Genomic DNA, 25,933 nt, shown 5'->3' on the forward strand with positions numbered 1-25,933 from the left:
TCCTTAATTTGTAGTAAAAAGCATATAGCCATAATAATTCCATCACTTCTTACGAATTCTTTTGTGGTGTTTGCACCACTACGGTCTTAACTTCTGTATATTGCTGAAGTCCATATTCTCCCAATTCTCTACCGTGTCCAGAATCCTTAAATCCACCAAATGGCTGTTGCGGGGAGAATACATTATAACAGTTGACCCAAATAGTACCAGCGCGTATTCCTTGAATAAGGTAATTTACTTTATCAATATCGTTTGACATAATAGCAGCAGCAAGTCCATAATTCGTGTCATTAGCTCTTTCAATAATGTCATCCAGCCGCTTAAACTTCATCAGTTGCTGTACAGGTCCAAATACCTATAAAGAAATCAGCCACAGTTTCAATCATATTTTATTGCACTTACCTCTTCGCGTGCGAGTCTATGATTATCAGTCACATCGGAAAACACTGTAGGTTCCACAAAATATCCTTTATCGCCGACTCGCTTACCACCAGTTAGCAGTTTTGCACCATCTCTTACTCCAATATCAACATAACTAAGAATTTTTTCCATTTGTGTTTTATCAATTTGTGGTCCCTGTTGGGTGGTTTTCACGAATGGATCGCCAACAATTCGTTGTTTGGCCTTTTCTACAGACCTGCAAGTCATCACTAGTTATTGAACACAACAAATTTGACCTCAAAACACACCTTTCTACAAATTCATCATAAATTGACTCCTCAATAAATACCCTAGTTCCAGCACAGCACACTTGTCCTTGATTGAAAAAGACTCCTTCATGTGCCAAATGAACTGCTTTTTCAATGTCATAATCTGCCAAGATAATGTTGGGACTTTTACCGCCAAGTTCCAAAGTAGTTCGTTTCAAATTTCTCAAACCACAACCTCGCTGAATTTTCAAACCTACCTCTGTAGATCCAGTAAATGCAATTTTGTCCACCTGCAAAATATTTTTCGTTTCTTTTCCTGTGTGCCTAACTGTTGACACTAACCTTGGGATGTTCAACAATAGCAGCCCCTGTATCACCATATCCAGGTACAACATTCAAAACACCTGGTGGAAATCCGGCCTCTTTAGCTAATTGTGCAATGTACAGCGCAGTAAGAGGAGTTTGCTCCGCCGGTTTCAAGACAACAGTATTGCCCATTGCAAGAGCAGGCCCAATTTTCCACGAAAGCATCAGCATGGGGAAGTTCCATGGAATTATTTGTCCGCATACGCCCACGGGTTCATGCCGCGTGTAACTAAATATGTTGCCATTCGTGGGAATAGTTTGCCCTGCATTTTTGTCTGCCCAACCGGCCATATACCGCAAAACCTTAACTGTAGTTCCTAAATCTACTGCATAGCTTATAGCGTATGGTTTGCCATTATCCAAAGTTTCCAAACTCTACATTATCATTTTTTTTTAAAAACCCTAAATCTTCTGATAATACCTATCTCTTACCGAAATATATGCAGCATCCCTTTCTAGGAGATCCGCCAACTTGTATATCAGACGGCCTCTTTCTGACGCATCCATTGTTCTCCATGGCGAACCTAGTTTAAATGCGTCATTTGCCGCTTTTACTGCTAAATCTACATCTTCTGTTGATGCATATTGGACTTCGGTGATTACTTCGCCGGTAGATGGATTAATAGTTTCAAAAGTTTTGCCCGATTTTGACTTGTACCATTCATTATTTATAAATATCTGTAATTAAAGAATTAAAATTAACAATCGAGTCTCTTTTTATATAAGATCGTTGAGTGAAGGATTTAATTACTCAATGATAAGATGATGTCTTACAGTCAATTAATAAACAAACCCAAACGTATAATAGATTATTCCTGATGTTTATTAAAAGCTGAATGTAGGACCGAGGTTAAACAACCTTTCCTAAATCGTCACGATAGATTCCCATAATGTATCTTAATTATCGGAAATAAGTAAAAGCTGATGGTGCCTTCTGAGAATAGTAAAACGTATTTTCCGTTACGTGAATCAAATCGTATATGACAGTTCAAAGAATCCTGCCTAAATATCTTCACTGTTATTACGAAAAAGAAATAATTATAAAGATTTCCACGAAGATATTGCGAGGATATGGTTTGTGGACAATATCGTTACAGTCATTTACTCATTATCTGTACTCTTGCTAGCCGAAAACTGACCACGTTTCCGTTTAAAAGAAGGTCAATGGTACTTACTTCTTGAATTACTAGATTTTTCTCTGCGCGTTGTCACGATTACGTCGAAGAGCGGCTTTTTTTAAATATTTTGTATCATATCTAAGACATTCCATGATTTGTATCATGAGACATTCTAAAGGAAATTGCTGTTCCGAGAACTTATCAAATGAAAGTCATAAACCACAAACTGTTTCAGAAGTTAGCTAGTGAACCTATTCATCCACCAGAAAATGTAGGTGCCTACTTATTTTTGGTATTCAGACCTACCGATTATGATATCGTTTTAGAAAAAGTAGAAGTATTGGTTTATCGAATACTGAAAAATTGACATATATAATTGTTTAAATCAAATAAACCCATGCAAAACGTTATTTACGATTATAAAATGCACTTCTATATCACTTGAATAGGATTTCTACAACCAATTTATTTTTAAGTCAATCATCCTATGCAATAACAAATATTACAGGTTTAGGTAGAGCTCAATTTTTAATGCAACGTTTGGTTTCGGAGAAATCATCATCACTTTATTTTTTTATATGGTCCGTAACGAAAGTACATAAGTACGGTATCTATTGAATAGCATTTTTTATTACGAATATAACAATGTACGGCACACAAAAATAAACAAAAGTTACGCAAAATGCACTCTCTATTTTTTGAAAGTGAAAGTGCACTAAAAAACGAGGAAAACCGCGTGTAGCTAGAATAGAATAATATGGATTATAAACAATTTAAAATTTTAGTTAAAAAAAGACAAAACATTAAACATAGATAAAATATGAACAAGTAAAGGTAAATGACTAAAGAATATACTACTACACAAGTACACAAAATAAAGTAAACAAACAATTAAATAAATAAGTATCTAGGTACATTGATAATAACAAAAGCGCTCGATGTTGAAAACTTCAATACTCTGCAAACATCATAAACTGGCGAAACGCGATCAGTTTGTTAAAAGAATTACTATTTCAGTTGCAGTGTGTGTGTGATATGCTTATACTGTACGTAGTGGCATATAGGGATTTAAATGTACTTTAAAACCGATGAACGGGTCCTGTCTCAGTGTCTGTCCGGGTGCCCTCTCAACTATACTCCTAATTTTGTGCCATTTTTAGAAATTCATTATGACATACCATATAAAGCCCATGTACAACCTTTAGACATTTGCAAAGGCTATGACCGATAACAGATTATCGCTACAAGTATAAAAATCCGATACAACTGAATACCGAACGATCCTCGAGATCTTCGCGCATACATCATTTTTACAACACACCTTAAGGGATTGATTCTGTCCCACCAGATCAGTATAGCTTGTAAAACAAATATTTGAATCGGCATTAGTTTTACTTTTATTCGAGGTGCCTACGTACAAAAGTTCATGCAAGTCGGTTCATAACTAACCAAGATACCAAAAATAGGATTGCGCATAGGCAAAACCAATTTTGGATCGGTATCAGTTTTACTTTTATTTGTGGGGCCTACGTACAAAATTCCATTTGAATATCTTGACAGATAAAAAAATTGGGATTGAGCAAATATAAAAGGTGATTTGCGTATTTATTTTTATTTGTTACTCAGTTGTAAACGTTGATTAACAAGACAAAACGCAAACGGGTAAACGTCATATTTAAACGCTACTGACTTGTAAAACTGACAGCTGACCTGTAAACGTTTTACAAGTTAGTAATCTAGTAATTTCATTGGCCAGAATTAATGCGAAGTCTCTGTTACATGGATAACATGATATTTTAGAACATTTCTTCGAGATCAATTTAAGAACTAATTATTTACGTTTACTATTGTTTACAAATGAGTAACAAATAAAATATTGTACATTATACGCCAGGTAATAGTTTTTACTGGCTCTAGGAGATGACAGGCTCGCCTGACGGCTCGCCAGTCAACTTCTCCTATCGCCAGTAAAAACTCACTTACCTGGCTAATAATGTAAAATACTATTAATCTGCATAGTTACCTGGGCTTTAAGGAACATTTACTAACACAGAAAACCGGACAGTCATATGTTCTTTGTAACAAGAATTATAAAAAAAACCTTTTTTGGAGGTTTGGACAGTTTTTGGGCTGTAACTTTTTGGCCCGTTAGTCTACGTATCCAAAAAACAATAGCGACCTTTCTTAAGAACATGTGTATCAATGTTCAAAGCGATCGGACGTTTCTACACAAAGTTATCGTGCACACGGCCAGACAGACGGACGGACAGACAGACGGCAATTCAAAATTATAAATTTCAAAAATCCGATACAACTGAATACCGAACGATCCTCGAGAGCTTCACGCATCCATCATTTTTACAACATAGGTATCTTAAATGGTTGATTCTGTCCCACCAGATCAGCATAGCTTTTAACACATTTCATTTAAATAACCTAACAAATAAAAAAAATTGGAAGGCGCATGCGCAAAACAAATTTTTTGATCCGGTATTAGCTTTCCTTTTACTGGAGGTGCCTGCATACATAATTTCATTTAAATATCTTAACAAATAAAAGAAATCGGTTTGCGCCTTCGCGAAACAAATTTTTTTGATTAGCGTTAGTTTTACCAAGATCATAGGTTTTACTTTTACTCGAGGTGCCTATGTACATTTCACTTAAATATCTTAACAAATAAACAAATTGGATTGAGCAAATACAAAAGTTGGAATGCCCATGCGCAATATTTTTTTGCATCTGCATATAGTTACTTGAGGTTTAGGAATATTTACTGACACTGACAGTTCTTTGTAACAAGAATTATAAAAGATATATATAAAAGATTTAGGAGGTTCGGGCGGTTTTTGGGCTGAAACTTTTTGACCCGTTAGCCTACGTAACTGAAAAACAATAGTGACCTTCTTATAACTTTAAGAACATGTGTACCTACCAATTTTCAAAGCGATCAGACGTTTCTACAAAAAGTTATCGTGCACACGAACAGACAGACGGACGGACAGACGGACAGACAGACGAACGGGCAGACAGACGGACAGGCGGGCGGACAGACAGACGAATAGACAGACACCAACACAAAATTATAAGTTAATAATACCAATCCACAACACACGTTATGCACATTTAAGACATTTAAGTACAGTACCTAAATTATAATTTGCGGTAATGACTGACTAATCTAAATAAATCGCTATATGTACCTATTTAGAGATTTCGAGATCTGCCTACACGCTTCGTTACTTCGCCAGCGATAAAAGAAAGCTCGAAACAAAGATATAGCTTTTGTCTTGCAATTATGTAGGTGTATTTTATTCGAAGCAAGTCACAAAAGGTCTTTCAAAATTTATGATACTAGAAATGGTATCTAAAACAGATTTTTGATACGGCACGAAACTGTGAAAGGTAGCGGAAACAAAAACTGCAAGAAAAGACAATAAAACTAGTACACAAAGTAGATAGGTACGTCTTTCAACAGCAAAGCTATCATCAGCAAATTACTAAGTTCGCTGATAATGACAGATTTGCTATAACAATCAAAAGAGATGCACCCTCGAATCCATCGATTGCCACTCTTTATCCTTTAACATTGAAACAAGGAGGGCGAATATCGCAAACGTAGCGCACATTAATTGTTATTGTTATTAATATGCAATTATTATTAATTCAAGGGTATAAAAACATCGGCCATTTCCCTCTAGGTATGTATAGTAGTCTCAATGTGTGTGTTGTGAACTTGTGGTGCTTTTGTTCATTTTTTTGCACCATCAAATTTACAATAATTTTAACGTTAACAGTTTAACACTTAAAGTCCATAGCACCAGTTGTTGCAACAATTGTGACCATGGATCGTAAGCTATTCAACTCATTTTAAATTTGAGGGGAAGTAAACAGGTTGAATGGTAACTAATAGCACAGTTTTAGTACAGTCAAATTAGATCAAATTTCCACGAATAGCGGAAGTAATTGAAAGAAAGCTGAAAATTGGTATAGAGGTACATTAGGGCTTGTATTCGAACATACTAAAAGTCGGGGCCGAAACTCCTAGGGCTCGAGCCGCCATCTTGGAAAAAAAGGTACTCCAAATCACTTTTTCGCTGATATCTCGGTAATAGCGCATTCTAGCAAGTAAAGTTTCATATAAAAAAGAAAGATAATAAAATTTTGTATAAAAAAGATGGTATGCCCTTTTTTGTATTATCGTTATTTACGTCGATATTCCACATTGAATATAGAGCATAATCTTTTTTCAGATGTAGTTGCATTACTTTCAGCGCTCGCGTGCTTTAAACATGAATATGTTTAAAAAATTGATCTAGTTGACATTTTTTTAAACATGAATATGTTTAAAAAATTGATCTAGTTGACATTTTAGGGCAGTTTTCTTTTATCTAAAATTAAACACTTACGACATATCGTATGCTCACTCAACAGATGTGTGTTTTGTATTTCTCGTTAATACAATCACTGTTAATGTATGGAATTGTTGGCTGGGGGTATTTTATGCTATAGTGAATCCTTATACAGCCTTATACAGGGTGGTGCCTAGCACGACACAGCACAGGGATTTCAATGGTAATTTCTTTATAGTCAGTTACTAGCTAATTATTTTAGAGCAAAAGTCTAAAGAAGTTTTTTTTAGAGAAAAAAATACTGCATCTGTTCATACTATTACTTATAATTTTCCGTTTTTCAAAATCGTAGAAATCGGCAAAATAAAAAATTAGATATTTATAAATCAGTGATGCTTGGGAATCTTTTAACAAACTACAAGCGCATCGCATCTAAGTTATCGTTGTTTAACGTCCAACTTTATACCATGCGTCCAACGATTTTTATATTTAATTCTGTAATCTTGTACCTACTGTTTGGAATCGGCCAAAAAAAAAAACTTAACACTAAATGCACACGTTACTTGGCGGGCATTATTTCCAGCATAAAATAACTTTAACATTTCAATTTTCTCGTCGGTTAAATACATGATAAACAGTTTTATGATTAACTAATTTATAAACAAGTATACATTTAATAAACGTCAATGGCAAATAATGAAACGTGATCGCTGTTTTTTTAGGTAATTCCAAGGCATATTTGATTTATTGAAAAATGAACCTTTTTATTTTGTTAATTTCTACGGTTTTGAAAAACGGAAAATTATAAGTAATCGTATGAACAGATGAAGTATTTTTTTCTCTAAAAAAACTTCTTTAGACTTTTGCTCTAAAATAATTAGGGGAGCTAGTAATTGCCAATAAAGAAATTACCATTGAAATCCCTATGCTGCGTCGCGCTAGGCACCACCCTGTATCTCTCATATACACGCCAGGAAGACCATAATGTACTTTTTCCAAGGTCTGAAAAAACAATCGGTAAACGATGTGCTCAATACATTGCTCCAAGGCTTTATTCCATTCTACCGCGCGAAATGACAAAGATATCTACCTATCCCGCTTTCACGAAAAAAGTTCAGGTGGGGATACTGGAACAGCGCTATGTACCATTTCGCGAATTCCTAATGGAATTATTTAGTTTAGTTTATTATTTTTAGTATTTTTTTTTTATGAAATGAAGTCAAGTTTGATTTATATTTTTTTTGTAAACGCCCCATATCCATTACAAGTAGTTCAAACGACTTCGGATTTTGGCAATATTTATTTTTCTTAGTTTCCTTATGTAGGTATCTTTTGTATTCAGCTATACCTATAGTAGAAAAATAAATATATTATTATTATTATTTCCTTCTCTTAGGTGGTCAACAGGCCTTAACAATGTCAGTCAATTTTTTAAACATATGTTTAAAGCACGCGAGCGCTGAAAGTAATGCACCTACATCTGAAAAAAGATTATGCTCTATATTCAATGTGGAATATCGACGTGAGTAACGAGAATATAAAAAAAGGGCATACCATCTTTTTTATACAAAATTTTATTATCTTTCTTTTTTATATGAAACTTTACTTGCTAGAATGCACGGTTACCGAGATATCAGCGAAAAAGTGATTTGGATCACCTTTTTTCCAAGATGGCGGCTCGAGTCATTGGAGTTTTGGTCCCGACTTTTAGTATGTTCGAATATAAGCCCTAATGTACCTCTATACCAATTTTTACCTTTCGTTCAATTATTTCCGCTATTTTTCCTAATTTGACTGGCCTATTTAGCAACGCTGAGAAGACGCGGGAATGTCGTACGGCATCACAGGTAGGTGATTTTTTTACAGGTTGCATCCTGGGTTCCATTAACTTGATATTTTTGTATACAGATGCTAAATGTACTTTACGTAACCAGTTAACGTAACTAATGCCCAGAAATCACGACAGAAATGGAAGCTCTATTTTGATTTTGTAAATTTTTACAGACGAACAGTCAGTTTTTTTAGTTTTTAAACATTTCTAATTCTTTCAATGAAACAGGCCATCTTCAAAGTATGCATGCGGGAGTTTCCAAGAAAAACTCGATAAACGGGGCGAGAAGAAACGCCAATTGCCATCTTTGTAAGATGGTGGCTTTAGCACATCGGGATCTACGAGCCAGAATCACTAAAATATTCATTGATTTGTTAAGTACTTCGTGTTACTTTTGCTAAACTACATATTAGGTACGTGATCAAAAATTGAACAGAAGTGCGAAGGTTAAGCTTTACCACAATTGGAAATAATTATTTTGTGCTATTATCTGAGATTAACACAAATACACTTGCATCGCGTCGATTCCTGTATGACATTATGTTCCTGTATAAACTGATTAATGGACTGCCCATTTCTGTTAGAAAACCTTAAAATACATATCCCTATAAGGGATTTACGTTAAGCGAAACTTTTCGCAAACAGTTGGGTCGACAGGACTAATTATTTATACAATCATAGAGTAAATAACGTTGTTTACTCTATGATACAATGGACCAATTGAACGGCTAATGCGTTCAGGGAATTCCGTTCCAAATTTGGATTTTTTTCGATTCTCACTAATAAATTTCAAAAAAGAGGCACAGCACTATTTAACAGAAAAGGATGTAAACTTTTACCTAATCTAAGTAATTCCCTAAGGTTTATTTTATTTTTCTTTGTCCTTGCTAAGTGATTAACTGATTATAAATTGTACTCGCTTGTGTATTTGTATTTTTCGTAGAGGATCTGTACATTTTTATTTGAGTTATTGAATTATTGTTTTTTTATAATTTTAAAATTATTATTTTTGTATAGTTTTTGGCATTTTGAGTTATTATATATCTAAACTACCATTTATTAGCTCAACTTGTAATCTTAACTCGAATCTTAATTTAAATTTAGTTTAAAATGTATTTATTTTTATTTTTTGTCCTTTGAAACTGTACACCAAAATATTTTTGTGCTTTTGGGGTTATTCCCGTATTACATCATTAAATTAAATGTTCACAAACGATGTCGTAATCGAATGATTAGAAACGATTGTACCATAACAATTTTGGTGAATAAATGAATAATTATTAACACATAAGTTAAGAGTTCGAATAATATGATAGTAAGTTGATAAAATGATAAATGTATTATTTATATTATGTGATATTTTTGGTTAGCGACTGTAGCCATACATATGATGACATCATTAAACTATTTGGTTATCTCCGAGGTTTGCTTTCTCTAAGCTAAAAACATGGAACTGTTCGGGGCGTTTGCTAAAAATAACACAAGTACTAAAGATAGTTTCAAACATATATCTACAAAAAACATGATCGGATACAAAAAACACCTTTCGACATCTGCAAAATCCCGAGACAGACACACAAATGTAAATCAATCCTTTAGGCAATCATTTTTATATTTTGAAAAATCCTAAGTAGCCACGTTTAGATGGCAATTGTGATTTAAAGAAGTGGTAATTTTATGGGTGTTTCAGTACAACAATTTAAAACAAATCTGCTGTAGGATTTATATCTGAGTGTGTGCCTGGCGGATTTTGAAGTTTTGTATAGTGTTAATTGTAAAAGTGAACAGAGACACTGGGAATAAATAAGAAACTTGATCGAAAACGTAAAATATCAAGAAATATCCAATACTGTTTCCACCGTACGCCGGAGATACAAAAATAGCATATGAACGAACATATACTACCCACATAATATATGCTATTTTTGTTCTATATCCTCCTCGATGCACCCTTAAGAATTTTAAATGGTATAATTCTTTATGTCTGGGTACATATTGGTTTTATTTATATCGTTTAGGATCCCGTTCAAAAGCGTGCCCTTGTTCTGTTTCGTTTTTCGTATAAAATCAGAACTAGAGAACGATAATAGCTATATCGACTTTCCGTGTGTTCTTCATATATCATTCTTGCGACTGTGGAGCGATGCTATCAAAACAGATTTTCTGGAGAAGTAATGTACTTCACCGTGTTCCATAAAATAGGTACCGATCGAAAACGGAAAAAAATGTAAACAGTGGGGTATTTTTAAATTCTCGTGTTATTCCTTTTTTTATTATACAGCCTGGGCCTTTGAAAACTTACAATGGCAAAATTTTTATATTAAATTATGTATATTAAAAAAATATTTTAAAAAAATACCAGGGGGAATACAAATGACTTATTTATTAAAATAACCTCCCCACCCCTTTAACCACAATGACGTAAAAATCTTAAATGAAAATACCCCATACCTCTCTGCATGCTAGGTAAGCTTATTAAACATAATTTCCACTCGTCATAAAAGAGTAGGGTAAGCAAAAAACTAATGACGTTCATAGTTCATATTTAACCTTCACGCCAATGGGGAGGGAATATCATAACTAGGTGCTATATTTCTTTAAATGTAAACCCCGAGGTAAACCGTTACCACCGTAAATATGTATTTAATATGTATTTACGGTGGTAGGTAATGGGTAAACCCTTTATAAAAAGGACTGAAGGGAACGAGTAGATGTTACATCATTCACGTAGGAGGACTATGCCTAGCCTAGAGTATTAGCATTGTATTACCTTACTTTATACAATGGTATTAGTACGTTATATACCCAGAGGTTGAGGTGTGTCCGAGGGTGTGTCATTTAATCTCGCGTATAAAAGAGATCAAATGACATCACAAACTCGTGGTATGTGCGATGTTATTGTACCTACTTATTAAGGTTTCTATTCTAATATTAAAATAATATCGATATTACCGGTTATTGATATTCATCCCTGTTCTGTATCATTAGCATTAAACTAAACGTGTAGGTTATCTGCCAAAAAAATTATTGTGCGTTATGTAGATGGACAAACTAACGGTTTCTATATATAAGCTGCACGTTAAGTTTAAACGCAGGACCGATTTTATCGATATTGTCAATTATCGATAATCGGACCTATGATACCTATATCAGAAATGCCAAACGGTCAGGTTATCTACCAAAAAAACACTATTTTACGTTATTTAGGGGTCTATTCTGTATATTGTCGTTAACAAACGATATCGTTGTGGTAACGACTCCATCTTCAACGACAGCTATATTCAGTACGACTGTCGTTCGAAAGATAATCGTTAGCCGATCGTTATAAATTCTCGTTATAATAGTAGGTCGAATGAACACAATTTGTTGTAAGCAAATTTGTATACTTATGCCAGTAGGAGCGTCCCAGTTGATTCCAGTGATAAACACCGTAGTAGCCGTCCCGTTTATGGGCGATTCGTAGGTATTTGAATTGTCTTGGGTTACGTATGTGAACATGGGGCTTATTATACTGTCCTTTTCGGATTTTACACTACTGTAACGAAACATGGCTCTTGGTATAACAACCTCAAAGTCTGCGAGTTTAAATGTAGGTACATTACGAATATGTTTATTCATTATAATAACCTGTGATGAAAACAATTTACTGCCTTTTTCACAATTACCTAACCTACATTTTACTTAACAACTTGCAACTTTGACGTTTCTTTCGTATGCGCATTGTAAGGAGAATTGTGCTTTTTAGCGTAACGTCATTATACATCACCAACCAGGGACGGTCAAGACCGTACAGTCGAACCTCCACTCCACTGTACTGCACCACGCGTGTTCCTTTAGTTGACCTCGGAACAACAATAGCACTTAAAAAGACCTCGTTCCAAACTCTTACTCCAAGATAATATATCCCAAAAAGCGCGAAGAAAAATTCTGATCTCAAAGAAATTTGATGCCTGATGAAGATCTTGAACATAAAAACAACATATCGAATTGATTTCATTATCTTTATGATCAGAATCAGAACTGTTTAGCACTTTAGAGCACTTTGAAGCAGATATTTTGGAATTTTCTTACAAAATCGGTATGATTAGGCTAGCTAAATGAAGTAGTTATACCGAGAGTTATACCAAAGAGTACGTTATATACTCTTTGGTTATACTTATATCCTCGCTTGTATCCTACAGGTCTCGATTACGGAATGAAAAATTAAAGATATCGAAAATTTTAAGATTTTTAGGTAAGGACCCCCTAAGCTCAATCACTCCATTTTAAATTCGATTTTAACATACTTGTTTATATTTCCCGTTTTGAAATTTTCATAACTAACAAAATTGAAATGTGCCTGAACAAACATTTTAAACAAAATTCTTTCCTTGTGCTTTAAAACTTATTCAATAAAGTAACCATAGCTTTATAGGCAGTCTCGGCGCTGAAATCTACAGCCACGGACAGAACTGTCGACGGAATTCATGCAGGCATTAAGTATATTTTTCTGGAATAAAATGCTAAAATTTAAGGCGGCTAGGGACAGGCTATTCAAAATTTAAGCTGCGCCTACGCAAATAATTATATAGGCAACAAATCGTGCAATTCGACAAGTTTCACCAGGCATAAGCTACCTGCAAATGACCTCATCTTCCTACAATAGCGGCTATTCAACAAAAGGAACTGATCTATGGAATTTCAACTTTCTCCTGATGTTTTACAGTTTTACTAATATTGGAAACCTTTGAATATAGCTGAAAGCTCTACATTCCTATATAAAAATATTACTAATGTATTATAGTCCGGACGACAAACGCGATATTTTTTAAGAATCGTGCACTTTTGCATAGAAGCATGAATGTTGGTATACAACTTACCTATGCCCCAACAGTCATTTTAAACATTAGAGCCACTCTGGCTCTCTGCCAGGGGGGGGCGTAGGGTGCCCATTTCAAAACGGCCGCTTTAGCAGTTCGGTAATACCTCTGCCAACTCGCAACCACTAGGGCTAGAACAAAATTAAAACACGGATTTTGTTGAGTACAAACACAAAAAGTCGAGAATCTAGCCTTTCTTCACTCAAAATACTGTTTTTATTCATCTTTTTAGATGTATAGTTAAATTTATTAACATACATAAATTAAATTTAATTAATTAAATTAAATTAATGAAATTGAAATTTTATAATATTTGTTTTGTCCTATTCTTCGTATAGTAAAATCTTATATGTAGTTTGAAAAGAAAATTGTAGCTTTAGAATAATTATTATTATAATTAAGAGTCTTCTGTACCCACTGCACCCAATGTAAATTTCCATAAGAGCGCCCGCCATAAAAACTCTATTTGTTTTTACAAAAACATTTTTTTTAAGAACTATTTTATAAATTTAGACCTTTATCTACAAAATGTTCGGACTATTTTTTTTTAAAAGTTTATAGCAACTGAATACAGATTGTTTAAAAATTAGATGTTTCGCACAATTTCATTAATTTAATTTAATTTATGTATGTTAATAAATTTAACTATACATCTAAAAAGATGAATAAAAACAGTATTTTGAGTGAAGAAAGCCTAGATTCTCGACTTTTTGTGGGAAAAACAATACAGGTTAACTTTGACCCCAAAAAAAGTCACATTCAATACATTTAGGGTAAATATCAATACAACATTTTTTTAGCTAAGTTTGTGCTCAACAAAATCCGTGTTTTAATTTTGTTCTAGCCCTAGTGGTTGCGAGTTGGCAGAGGTATTACCGAACTGCTAAAGCGGCCGTTTTGAAATGGGCACCCTACGCCCCCCTGGCAGAGAGCCAGAGTGGCTCTAATGTTTAAAATGACTGTTGGGATATAGGTAAGTCGTATACCAAAATTAATGCTTCTATACAAAAGTGCACGATTATTTGCTAATCCTCCGGACTATTACTTTCTAAGATATCATTCCTACTTACTTCATATATAGGGATTTACAATAATGACTTTTTGAGATTTGGAATTGGGTAATGAAGGGAACAATTTCCGGAACAAGAAAAACTGGTCTTCAATTTTTGTGGTTCATACCACAAATTTATTTAAACAATTATCACATCCGATCAAACTACGGCCCCATAGGTTTCTAAATTTATATGATAACGATTTTCACAGGTGCGCGGATGTAAGAATGGTACTTTTCTTCAATTAGATGAACAGTTTTCGATATTTCGCATGGCTTCCGCAATGTAGCCCGGTATTTGCTGCGTTTTCAACCTTCCCTCATTTATCAAATTATATATCTCAATTCTGATCTAATTTACAACAAAATAAATGACTCATTTTTCATTACAAAAAATGTTTTAATAGATTTTCGGAAATTTTCCAATTCCAACACGACATTCGCCTGATGCTTTACGAAAATAGTTTATTTGGCTAGCCGTCAAACCTACAGTGGAATTATCAAAAGCATAGGTAGATTAAAAAATTAGTCCTCGTGTGGGATCGAAGAGAAATCAGCGCATTTTTGTGTGGCAGATCAGTATTGTATTAGCCACCATCAAGAAGATCTTATCGCAAGCTAACACATTCCCTTTGTCGGTACCCGCTTCCGAAGTCCCGTTCACCCACAATTCGCATTTAGATAAATTTTGCTAATAACTCTCCACAAAATAGTTCTCAATTTTTGGGGCACTTCTCATAGCTCTATTAGCCACACGAGAAAGAGAGATCGCGATTCGAGCTTTCAGAAACAAAATTCGCAGAGGAAGATACCTTTTGGGCGCCCTAAGTCAACTACCCCTCGCAGACGTGCGCCTTGTCAAATGAGGTTAATTTCGTACCCAGGAAAAAAACAAATTTTCGCCACGCAGTTGTTGTGTCCGTTTACAAGATCTTTCCAACGGCACCGAGAACGGCACCATTTTGAAAACAATCTGAAAACTGATGGTGGAGTAAAAACTTCAAACTCGAATTGCGAGTGAGCGAGACGTCGGAAGTGGGTACCGAGAAAGGGAATGTGGTGGCCTCCGCCAAGATCTTACTGATGGTAGAGTAAAACTTCAAACGCAAATTGGGGATGCAAGGGACGTCGGACGCGAGTACCGACGAAGGGAATGTGGTAGCTTCGACACGATCTCACACGAGGACTTTGACAATTTTTTACTAACGACATGCTGAAATAAAAAATTATCACTTGCAATACTACTAGTGCTTGCTATTTCCGGAAACTTTTCGAGCTCACAAATATTTGAACTTTCGCAAAATATTCGTGAGCAAGAAAAGAATTCTATTCAAGCACTGTGGTATTCGGTAAGAAAATTTCACACCATAGTGACCCTCAACGAAAAAGTGACGTTTTATGTCAAAACATTATTACCTTTTTACGTCAAAAAATTGACGATAAATTCCTTGGTTGTCATGGAAATGTGACACGAAATCCGCATTTCATTGGTCGACAAAATTGCTGGTTGAAATTTTCGTTGAGATTTGTCACCTAAAGTATGTAAGACACAAGATTATCAATTTTTGTATGAACAGTTTTTTAACAGAGCTGCTAGATTCAAGAAGGTGCCGACAACAAACAATTCGTTATGTTTATCTATAACACTGGGGAACAGTAATTTTGCGGCATGGCAGATTGAAGTCAATTCTGTATCAGACTAGTGTGCTGAATACTGGAAAAATATCAGATTTGTAAAATTGGCTCCAGTTTTTGAGATAAAAACTATTAACTATTTCAATAAAAAATTTTAGTAAAAATACCAATTTGCACTGAAAAAATACTCTTATTAAGTTGATCTTTAGGAACGAAACAAAAACAAAAATATCTGACGAAATTTAAGAAAAATCACAAAAAACTTTTTCTGTAGGCTTTTCTGCCATGGTTCTGCCCAAGACAATCCCTTACTAAGAGTCTGCCATCATGTGGCGGTCCCATCGACCTTGGTATCTGTCTTCCATGACCCTAATGTCCTGGTGGAACCGTTCTCCTTGTTCCTCGCTGTAATCGCCCACATTATGCGGGAATCTATCTAAATGACAATGCAAAAAGTGCCTTTAATGCTCATATTAGCTCCTAATTTGTTAAAATTTTGAAGCATTTTAGTGACTATTTTTGCATAGTCTGGAGCTTTATGACTCCTTAAGAAATTTTTGATTACTAAAAGAAAGCTTAACCGTGCCTCAGATTCAATTTGTGTCGTATAGTACAAACTCCGTGATAATTTTTCTTTGTTTTTGTAAACAAAATTTACCACATATATAACAAAAATTGTTGGGGTCATTTACACACGGTTTTCGTTGCGAAATCATATTTTTCAAGACAAATAGAACTTTTACGAAAAAGAGTTGACGTCGCGGCAGTTTTGAAACTTCTGTTTCATGGAGTCATATGTAATTTAAATATCACCGAAGGCGACTTGATGTCAATCCTTTTTTGATCACCGCGGATACTTAAAATAAGACGAACTGATAATTTTGGTCTAATAGCTGATCAGTGAAATGTTTACTACTAAATCCATGAATAGATAACCAAACTTCAAATAAATACAACTTTAGAAGGGTAGTTTAAAATTTTCCATTGATTTAATACGTTTCGTTTATCCCAAGAACCAGAATCAATCCAAAAAAACTAAATGCATATAGTGTATCTCAAATACCAGTGTTTATAAAATTCATTAATAAAATTAGTGCCGCAGACATTTTTATTTTTTTTGTTCCGCTGTGTAATACATCGTCCAAATTGTACATAATTTTTATGTAATCGATATTATTAAATTGCTTTTTGATAAGTAGGTAACAATACACCTACATCAAATGTATGAAACGGTTCTAAAAAAATGACGTTGTTACTCCTGAATATTACATTTATTGACGACGTACAATATTTTTTTAATTATCGTTCAATTATCGTTGGTACTAATAGACGAATAAATGGAGGCATTGAGATTCTTTTGTTACTGGTCTAATAGGGTCATAAACCATAGTATATAAGTATAATGGTCATTAGGTGTTAATATTTTCCAGGTAAAAGTGCTACCTGAGTTGCCTATCATCATTGTATGGAAGGTATTGCATTTCTTCCGTCGCTATATTTTATATAAACTTTTGAGTAAAAATTACGTTTTATTTCATACTCGATTTCATAATTTGAAGCAATTCGTAATATATTTTTTTAATCCACTTAGTTACTAAATAAATTGTGCGGATTTGCTTTTTAAATATTTTTTTACTAAGGCCAGTATTCGCGTTCTTAGTAAATTCAAGATTATCATTTATACACGACTTAAATAATTTTATCAAAAAAATAAATCGCTACATTTAATGACTTTCTATATCTCTATCAATTTCCGATAAGACCACTAGTTAGAATTAATATTTGGGCTTCAAAAATTACTCAAAAGTTTCGACTTTTATTGCAAATTTCAGTGACCATTGTGTGTTGCCTATCCTCTATCCCTAGCCCCCTTGTAATTTGAAATCTATTTGATCCCATACAGGTATTTTAGACAGTTGTAGAAAAAAATAGTCTTAATAAACACCCCTAGTGATTTTTTTCAGCTTTCTGATGGTGCTATCAATCACATCAACTTTCTGAATTCTTATGGACGCCATATTGGGTTTGTACATCACTCGACAGAGAAAAAAATTACAAAACCGGCAATGCTAAATACTTAGTATTTGATTAGGAAATTAACCTTGTACTTTGTCCTAGAAGTTTACAATGTATTTCTTATGCCATTTTTTCATTGTTTGTGTGGCCAACTGAGGTATTATCCAACACTTTATAATCACCGGACTTTTTTTTCTACAAGCCATTGGGATAGCTGTAATTTGATAAATTTTAATTCAGGAAGAAATGGCAATTATTTTTTTTTCTACGTGCGTGGAAGGCCGCCCGAACCGCACACGGAGTTTCATGATACAACATCTTATCGTTGAGTGAAGGATCTAGGTAGAGAGGCAATGCTTATGTTAAAAGCATAGTGAACGTGGGGTTTGAGATATAGGCGGCCAAGAGTGATCTCAGATCCCGACGGCAACAACCAAGTCGGCGATCCAGATCCGGATTGCATTATTTTATTTTCATATTTTCGCTACCACAATATTAACCTTACAATTACATTATCGCTTTATTAAATTTGCGCACAGCAGCGTTGAGCCAAAGCGAGGGCAACAGGCGAAATATACGGTTACGGTAGGTCCGTATCAGAGGCTGCATGTGGCCCTTGTAAAATTAATTTGTGATCGATGATCGAAGCAGTATGTTTACGGTGACCGAAACATATTATTTAAAAGTATTATAATGCACATTTTATATCTAGGTATATTCTATATAAAACAAGCGGCCGCATCAAAAGCAAGCTTTTAATCATGATAGCAGAATAGCTAGATAAAGTTACCAGCAGATTCGCCAATTAAACAAGTTGTCTTTGACCTTCCCGGTTATGATAAAGGAAACACATAAAATAAATGATAATATACATAGTCACAGGTACCTATCATTATAAAATTCAGTAGGTACTGTCTTTTTTTCAAATTGTCACGTTAATTGCGAGAGAGTACCTATACCTAGTATCGTTATCGGTTTAAAATAAGTCGGTAGTGCCCTAAAATTGTAGGATGAGTGTTGCAAATCATATTTGCGTTTATGCAAATTGCTACATCAGCAATAAACATAGTGATGGGATAAGTTTCTTTAAATTTCTAAACAATACCTACTTTACACGCACAATCGCAAAATACATAAACATAAATGATACGAGATACTTTTCTTTGTGATTAGGTAGGTATACTTTTTTGAATTTCGTCCGTACGTACCTGCTGCTTTTAGAACTGCTCTTAATTAGGTATCTGATCCAATAATTATGATAAGGGACTGATATTTTGCAGGTATACAATTGCATGAAAATAGAATGACTCATTTTGTTTACGTGTGTTACAACGGTTTTCGATAGTTGCAATTGGAGTTACGCTAAAGACTGATTTCGTTGGAGAGGGCGGCTGGGCGAAAATACTGAATACTTGTAAATTGTAAAGAAGGAAAGCGCCGTCGAAATTGTCGGTGGCGTTAGCTGTCGGTGTTGCAAAACGTGGACTCGGAGGGGCAGAGGCGCGATGTGCAATAGAGAAGGGACTACCTTAGTAAAAGATCGGAAAGGATGACCGCTTTTCATATAGGCATTACCACTCTACCTAGATCCTTCACTCAACGATCTTATTTTGTCTGTTTTAATTAAAAATAAATTGAACGTTATTTAAGAATAAAGCAACCCACCTCCGCACATCGCTGTAGTCGCGGATGTCGGAGGAATGAAATCCGATAACCATAAAAATTCACTCGAATTGTTTCTCATAGCGAAGAAGGCTCCCTGGTCCTACCCATAGCGTAGGACTCTCACACTTACTTTTCTCCATCATAGCCTAGATTCCCCAGGTCCTATTGTTCACCCGTTGAGTAGCACTACAACACTCTGTTCGCGCCATGGTATATCGCGCATAACGTGAGTTCCTCCAGGTCCTATTCTTAACCCATACCGTAAAATTACTCCCATCCATGTTACAGCTGCATCTGGGGCTGTCACTGTTTAAATAGCGTGACAGTTCTGTCCAGTGGCGGATTTAATTTTTTGCGCCCCTAGGCACACCAAAAAATATGTGCCCCAAAATAATCTTTACAATGCAATAAATTTTAAGATGCTTATAAAAATCAAATTATAACTTGAAATTTTTAAAACTAATATGAAAAGAAATACAGTACCTATACCTAACCCTAAGATTAAGAGTTCACACACGTCAAAACTTGCATTGTCGATTATCGTTCTTACAGTTACAGTTTGTTTATACTATCTACCAATTCCAATTTATTTCATAATTTTCGATGCTAATACCTATTGGAATTTGGAATTTCACAATTTTTTTTTAATTTCACGCACTTGCTGATTATATTGGCAACCTGGAGTGGGAAATACCCGCTATTCAGAAATTGTTACCTTCAATTAATGGCATATGTATTCTTCTTAGAACTGGGTTGCATTCGGCGAATAGGCATAATTCTGACGCTATGGTTAAGCTGCAATGAGATTTTAAAGGAAACATGACGCATTTAATGATGAATAAAAGGTAGGTATTGGAAATCCCTATTCTAGTCATAAAGTTCTGACCGAAAAAATTCTGAACAAACAATAGTTATTTACTCGGTTATTTATGTATTAAGGGCACAATAGTTATGTTTATATTCTCGAGGGCGACGAGTTAAAAACGAGGTTAGGCCCGAGAGCTTTTTAGTTGCCCGAGAGTATAAACATCAGTTTATGCTCGTGCGGTACATACACAATTTTATGTTTTACAAATAGTTTTCTTCGTCAAAATTCGTTTACAAAATAATTCATTATGTTTGATCGAGTATGCGTGGTTCGAATTTGTTAATGTGATTGAAACCATCCAAACGTCAAACGTAATTTTAAATAATTCAATTCATCGTGAATGAGCAAGGAGTTCCAGAAACTATTCGAAATAAGGCCAATCTTGTGATTTAGTAGGTATTGACAATATTAATAATTGACGTTTCTAATTTTCAATGACCTGCAAATATTTGTTTGTTTTGTCATTAAGTATAAATGAGTTACTATGGTGATACTTAATGCCCTAGGGCATAAAGTGGTACTTTATGCCCGCGTATCACAGATATAAAATGTGCTATGATAGGTTAGTAAGACATAAAAAATAGTATATTAAATAATAAGGGATTAAAAAGAGTTTTTGTTCCTGAAAGAATGGTTTAAATATTCTTGAAACACTTAATATGTATGGAGTTAGAGAACGCGTTCTTTCAAAAAATCGCTGCTTAACAAGTTACCATAGGGACGTTGCGTTGGTACGACAATCCCTATGCTATGGTAACAAAAATAATTTGGAAACTGTCATTGCTAGTGTCATAATTTTGGTGGTGGGTGACAAAGGTGTATTTGATATTGATAAAAAGTAGCCAAAGTAAGTAAAGAATTGATACCACCGAAATCCAAAAAACTATATGAGCAGCAGTACGATGCGTTTAAGAAGTAGTGCAGCATACAAAATGTGGAACAACCTACTGAAATTGCCTTGTTAGTAATTTCATCCTTCCGGGATTTTCGTCCAAATTTAATCCCGGCGGGACAAAAAGTGATACTTCAGTACTTGTCATAATGGAGTGAAGTTGTCACTTTAGTCTCGGAAGTACGAATAGTTATTTATATAACAAGAGCGCGAAGTTCAATTTCGCGCATTGAGACTGAAGGTATTTTGACGAGGCGAAGCCGAGTTAAAATATCAGTCAAATGCGCGAAATAACTTCGCGCTAGCGTTATATACAATATTTTTTCTACAACTGAACCGATTGTTAATTAAATTGCTGTTTAAGTTCAACTTTGTCCCGTGCGCGAAATACTTTTTTTCACTGTTGACGATTTCGCGCACGTTGTCAAGAGCAACCTTACTTATTAATTAACCGATTAAAAATCTAGTACTTCGCGTTTCGAAATTCGTCAGAAAATGACAGGTTTTTTTGACAGTTGTAGAAAAAATATATTTTTTCACTACTAGCGTCTGATTACATGATTATTAACCTTTTTTCCACTTGTAAAGTAGGCTTTCTCGGCATTTGTTCATAGTGGTTATAGTCTGGATGCCAAACTGGGATTTTTGGCAACCTGGCAGTGAGGTACGGTGAAGGTTTTTTGACGGTTTTTAGTTCGTAAGGATGTCTACTTTGAGAATCCGTTTGATGTCACTCTGTCACCCTTGAGCATTTTGAGAAATTCAAGATGACGCTCAAAAATGTCTACAAAAAATACAAAAATTAAATTTTTTAAAAATATGGGCATGTAGCACATCGATTTTAGGGTTTTTAAGCCTTCTGAATTTAAATTTATTCAAAAATCATATTTTGACATCAAAATTGTAATCTCCACCCCAAAAACCCTATAAAAAGACGTATCGCACTTGTTATAATTATAATCTTTTTATTAAAATTATGTCGTTGTGTAGCGCGGGCGCGGGGCACCGCGCGTTTTATGTTATTTTCGGACTGTCTGTCGGCGTCGTTCTACTTTTTTAACATTGAATAACTTCCTGTACCTCCATTTTGATATGAAATTCGGGATCTTTATCCATAAAAACATATAAATCGATGTACGACACATTAATATTCAAAAAATAGAAAAACCAACCCCTCAAAAACATCCCCCACTCCTCTAAAACTCCCCCAAACATATTTTTAACTAAAAATTTAAATTCAGAAGGCTTAAAAACCCTAAAATCGATGTGCTACATGCCCATATTTTTAAAAAATTTAATTTTTGTATTTTTTGTAGACATTTTGGAGCGCCATCTTGAATTTCTCGAAATGCTCAAGGGTGACAGAGTGGCATCAATCGGATTCTTAAAATAGACCTATTTAGTGACCTAAAACCGCAAAAAAATTTTCACCCTACCTTACTTCCAGCTTTTTCGTCTGGCTTCCAGACTATTAATAATGTGGACATTATTAACTAGTAGTCAATAATGAGAACTGTCACGCTGTCACTTTTAGAAAACACAACCCGAAATTTCGCTCAATAAACGTTTAGACAAGTTCTGTAAAATGAATAATTGCCACAATCCGCCATTTTCAGCGAAATTACATACCTAAAATTATCACATTTTGAATAAATTCGAACGAAATTACTCTTTGAAAATATCTCAATGACAGAACAAAATACGGCCTGTTTGACTTGTACTTCTACGTACTTGATTGACATGTTAAATTAAGAAACAAATAATTCTGTACAACCGTTCACTTTCTTATCAATATAATCTGTTAATTTAGAGGACTTCAAGTGCTAGTAGTGAAAAAAATAGTATATATACCACGGTAGAGAAGCCTATTATAGCCTTCGCACCTTACACCCCTCGGCGTAAGTGCCTCGCGATGTAATCTTGGTGCTTAGGCAATAATACTGTACTTCTCTACCTTGATATATAATGAATGTACTATTAGAACCTTTTTGGGCGATCGATCATTTCTGACTACATATTTACCATGTGTGTTTCCATGACAGTACGTGGAACTTACCAGTTGCTATAATTACGACGACGCGACGCCAAAATGCTTTCATAAATAGGAAAGTTTGCAATCCGGTTTGTAAATAGTCGAGATGCGAAAAGGGCACTGTGAATGTTGATCGATTAGGCTCAACTTTTGGAATTGCGTTTTATATGGCTAAAGCTATACGCATATTGAATTTAATGTAATTCGGTTCATAACTCACAGAAAAGGGCCTTCCTTATTTTTTGGGCTATATTGCCAATTCGCGAACTCCGATCTACAAATTTGACAAAGAATCCACCTAAAAAATTTCATCGTAATCGGTCCATTCGTTATCGAGATATCGTGCTAACGGACAGGCACCGCAAAATTATAAACTCGCTAGGAGCTCGAAAGTAACAATGAATTTTTATCATATGATTCGATCTTTTCTTATTACACAATCTTAATAGTTTATGATTTTTTAATAAGTTACTTAACCAAAGGAAAAAAATTTGCCAGTAGTAGGTACCTGATTAATTATTATTGCAAACAGTACCTCTATCCTCTATGTAAATTATAATCAGTAAAATTGAAATTACTTGAGCAAAAAATTGAAGGGCAAAGTGAAATTTAATTTGTTGCGAGATGTGTTTATTGCACGTTTTACCTTTATTTTCGTATTAATTGTTCTAAAATTACACCCCGTAGACGAATGATGATAGGATCAAAATTTCATATGTAGTGTCCTTGCTAATTGCATTAAGAGATAGGTAGTGTAAATAGAGATAGGAGTGTACTAAAGGCTACAGTGCGCTATCTGAATATGGAATTTTAAGTTCAAATGAACACTACGGAAAGGTCGCGATCGAGAACAACATTAACACATTACAAACAATAGAGCGCAAAAAAGAGGCGAGGACGGAGTGAATGAGATTTCACTGTCCTACTCGTTTTGAACTTACCCCTGAGTATAGCACTTCTGGTTTTTGTATTGCTTCAGGAATAGCGGCGGTAGAATAACTAAATTTTTGCAACTTATTCAAACCATTCCTAATCACTCGTAACATGATGAACCTTACTAATCTACAACGACCTACGTCTTACACGGATATGTATTGACTAAAATGTTAAATGTACATCTACTACAGCACTTTATACTTGTAGATACAAAACGTTTATAAATTTATTTTTAACGCGCCATCTCTCATGTTAATCTTTTATTATCCCTCCCACACATATGCAGCTCCAGATTCCTACCGCAACTATCGAATCAGCGCACCGGGAAGTTACAATTTCTGCATACGTAGGTTACTTATTGGTAATCCAACCTTGTCTACGTAACGCCGCATAACCAATATTTGTAAACAGTAGATATTTACATGCATAGATACTGAAATGAATTTTATGAATGTAATTAAAAAAGAAAAAATAAAAACTTGCTCTGCTAACGTTTATGTCCAAATCTACGATAGGTACTGATCGTCATTTCCTCCCTGTTGTCCATCCCTCGTCTGAACATTTTCCTTTTGAACTGTGAATAATCAATGTGTTTTATCTTCTTTTTGAAGGACTCAGTTCAGTTTTTTTTCTGTGTAAATTAAAAGTAAATCCAGCACGAAAGATATATATAGTAACAAAAAAAAAATCGTTAAGCCGCTTGTGAGCAAGGGGCGAAGAGTGTACTTTCAAATTTGTTTTTTTCAATTTTAATATCCCTTATTTATGGACATTTCATCATGCCTTAAGGAGAATACAAACATGAAATAATTTCTGATCGAATGGCACCAATACCAAGTCTGTAAGTGTGTAGTTCCAGAGCTTTTGTAACTCAGACAGACAGACATCAAGAGCGAAAAAGTGCATTTTTTTATTTTGAAAGTGAAAGTGCACTAAAAAATTAAAAACACAATTTAATAATCAATGATCACTTCCAAATGTAGTTAGGTACATTCTAATTCTTGTTCCATACATTTAATAATCATTATGCTGCTTTTCATTTCTTTCGAGTTGGGAGCTAAAGATAATAATTGGCCCACACCTTCTTATTCTTAATTGCTTTTTTTTGGTCTAGGACACTTCGCCGAATGCCCACAACGCCGACATGATATTTTGATGGTCCATATCGCCGGCGCCGACAAGGGACACTACGCCGACGGACATTACACCCACCTATATAGTGTCCACGTCAACACCAAGTGGGCACGGTCGGCGTAGTGTCCCTAGTCGGCGATATGGACCATAAAAAAATCGTGTCGGCGTTGTGGGCATTCGGCAAAATGTCCCGCCCCCCATTTCTTAAGTAGTTATTTCTGCACATCCGTTTGGTACAAACATGTTAAAATTAACTTCATGTGTATTATCATTGACCCTCCCATTGTTAACGAGCTCCTAGCGAGCTTATAATTTTGCGGTGTCTGTCCGTCTGTCCGTTAGCAGGATATAAAGGAGATAAACGAATGGACCGATTACGGTGAAATTTTGCAGGTGAATTTTTTATCAAATTTGTAGATCGGAGTTCGTGAATTGGCAATGTAGGCCAAAAAATAAAGAAGGCCCTGGTTGACATCTCCGTTAGTTATGAACCGAATTGCATGAAATTCAATATGCGCATAGCTTTCGCCA

The 25,933-nt window shown here is 34.8% G+C and overlaps 1 protein-coding gene across 1 annotated transcript; it reads right to left on the minus strand.

The window, feature by feature from the left end:
* On the minus strand, positions 1–24,488 carry LOC116163607 (aldehyde dehydrogenase, mitochondrial). Its single transcript, XM_031477623.1, has 6 exons — positions 24,274–24,488; positions 1,449–1,694; positions 993–1,391; positions 690–940; positions 403–637; positions 1–355 (listed from the first exon to the last, which is right to left on the minus strand). Exons 1-6 carry the CDS (start codon positions 24,376–24,378, stop codon positions 50–52), a joined length of 1,542 nt encoding a protein of 513 aa, XP_031333483.1. The 5' UTR covers positions 24,379–24,488; the 3' UTR covers positions 1–49.
* Positions 24,489–25,933: the final 1,445 nt, after the last annotated feature.

Source organism: Photinus pyralis, unplaced genomic scaffold (genome assembly GCF_008802855.1).
Source record: "Photinus pyralis isolate 1611_PpyrPB1 unplaced genomic scaffold, Ppyr1.3 Ppyr1.4_LG2, whole genome shotgun sequence".
Lineage (NCBI taxonomy): Eukaryota > Metazoa > Arthropoda > Insecta > Coleoptera > Lampyridae > Photinus > Photinus pyralis.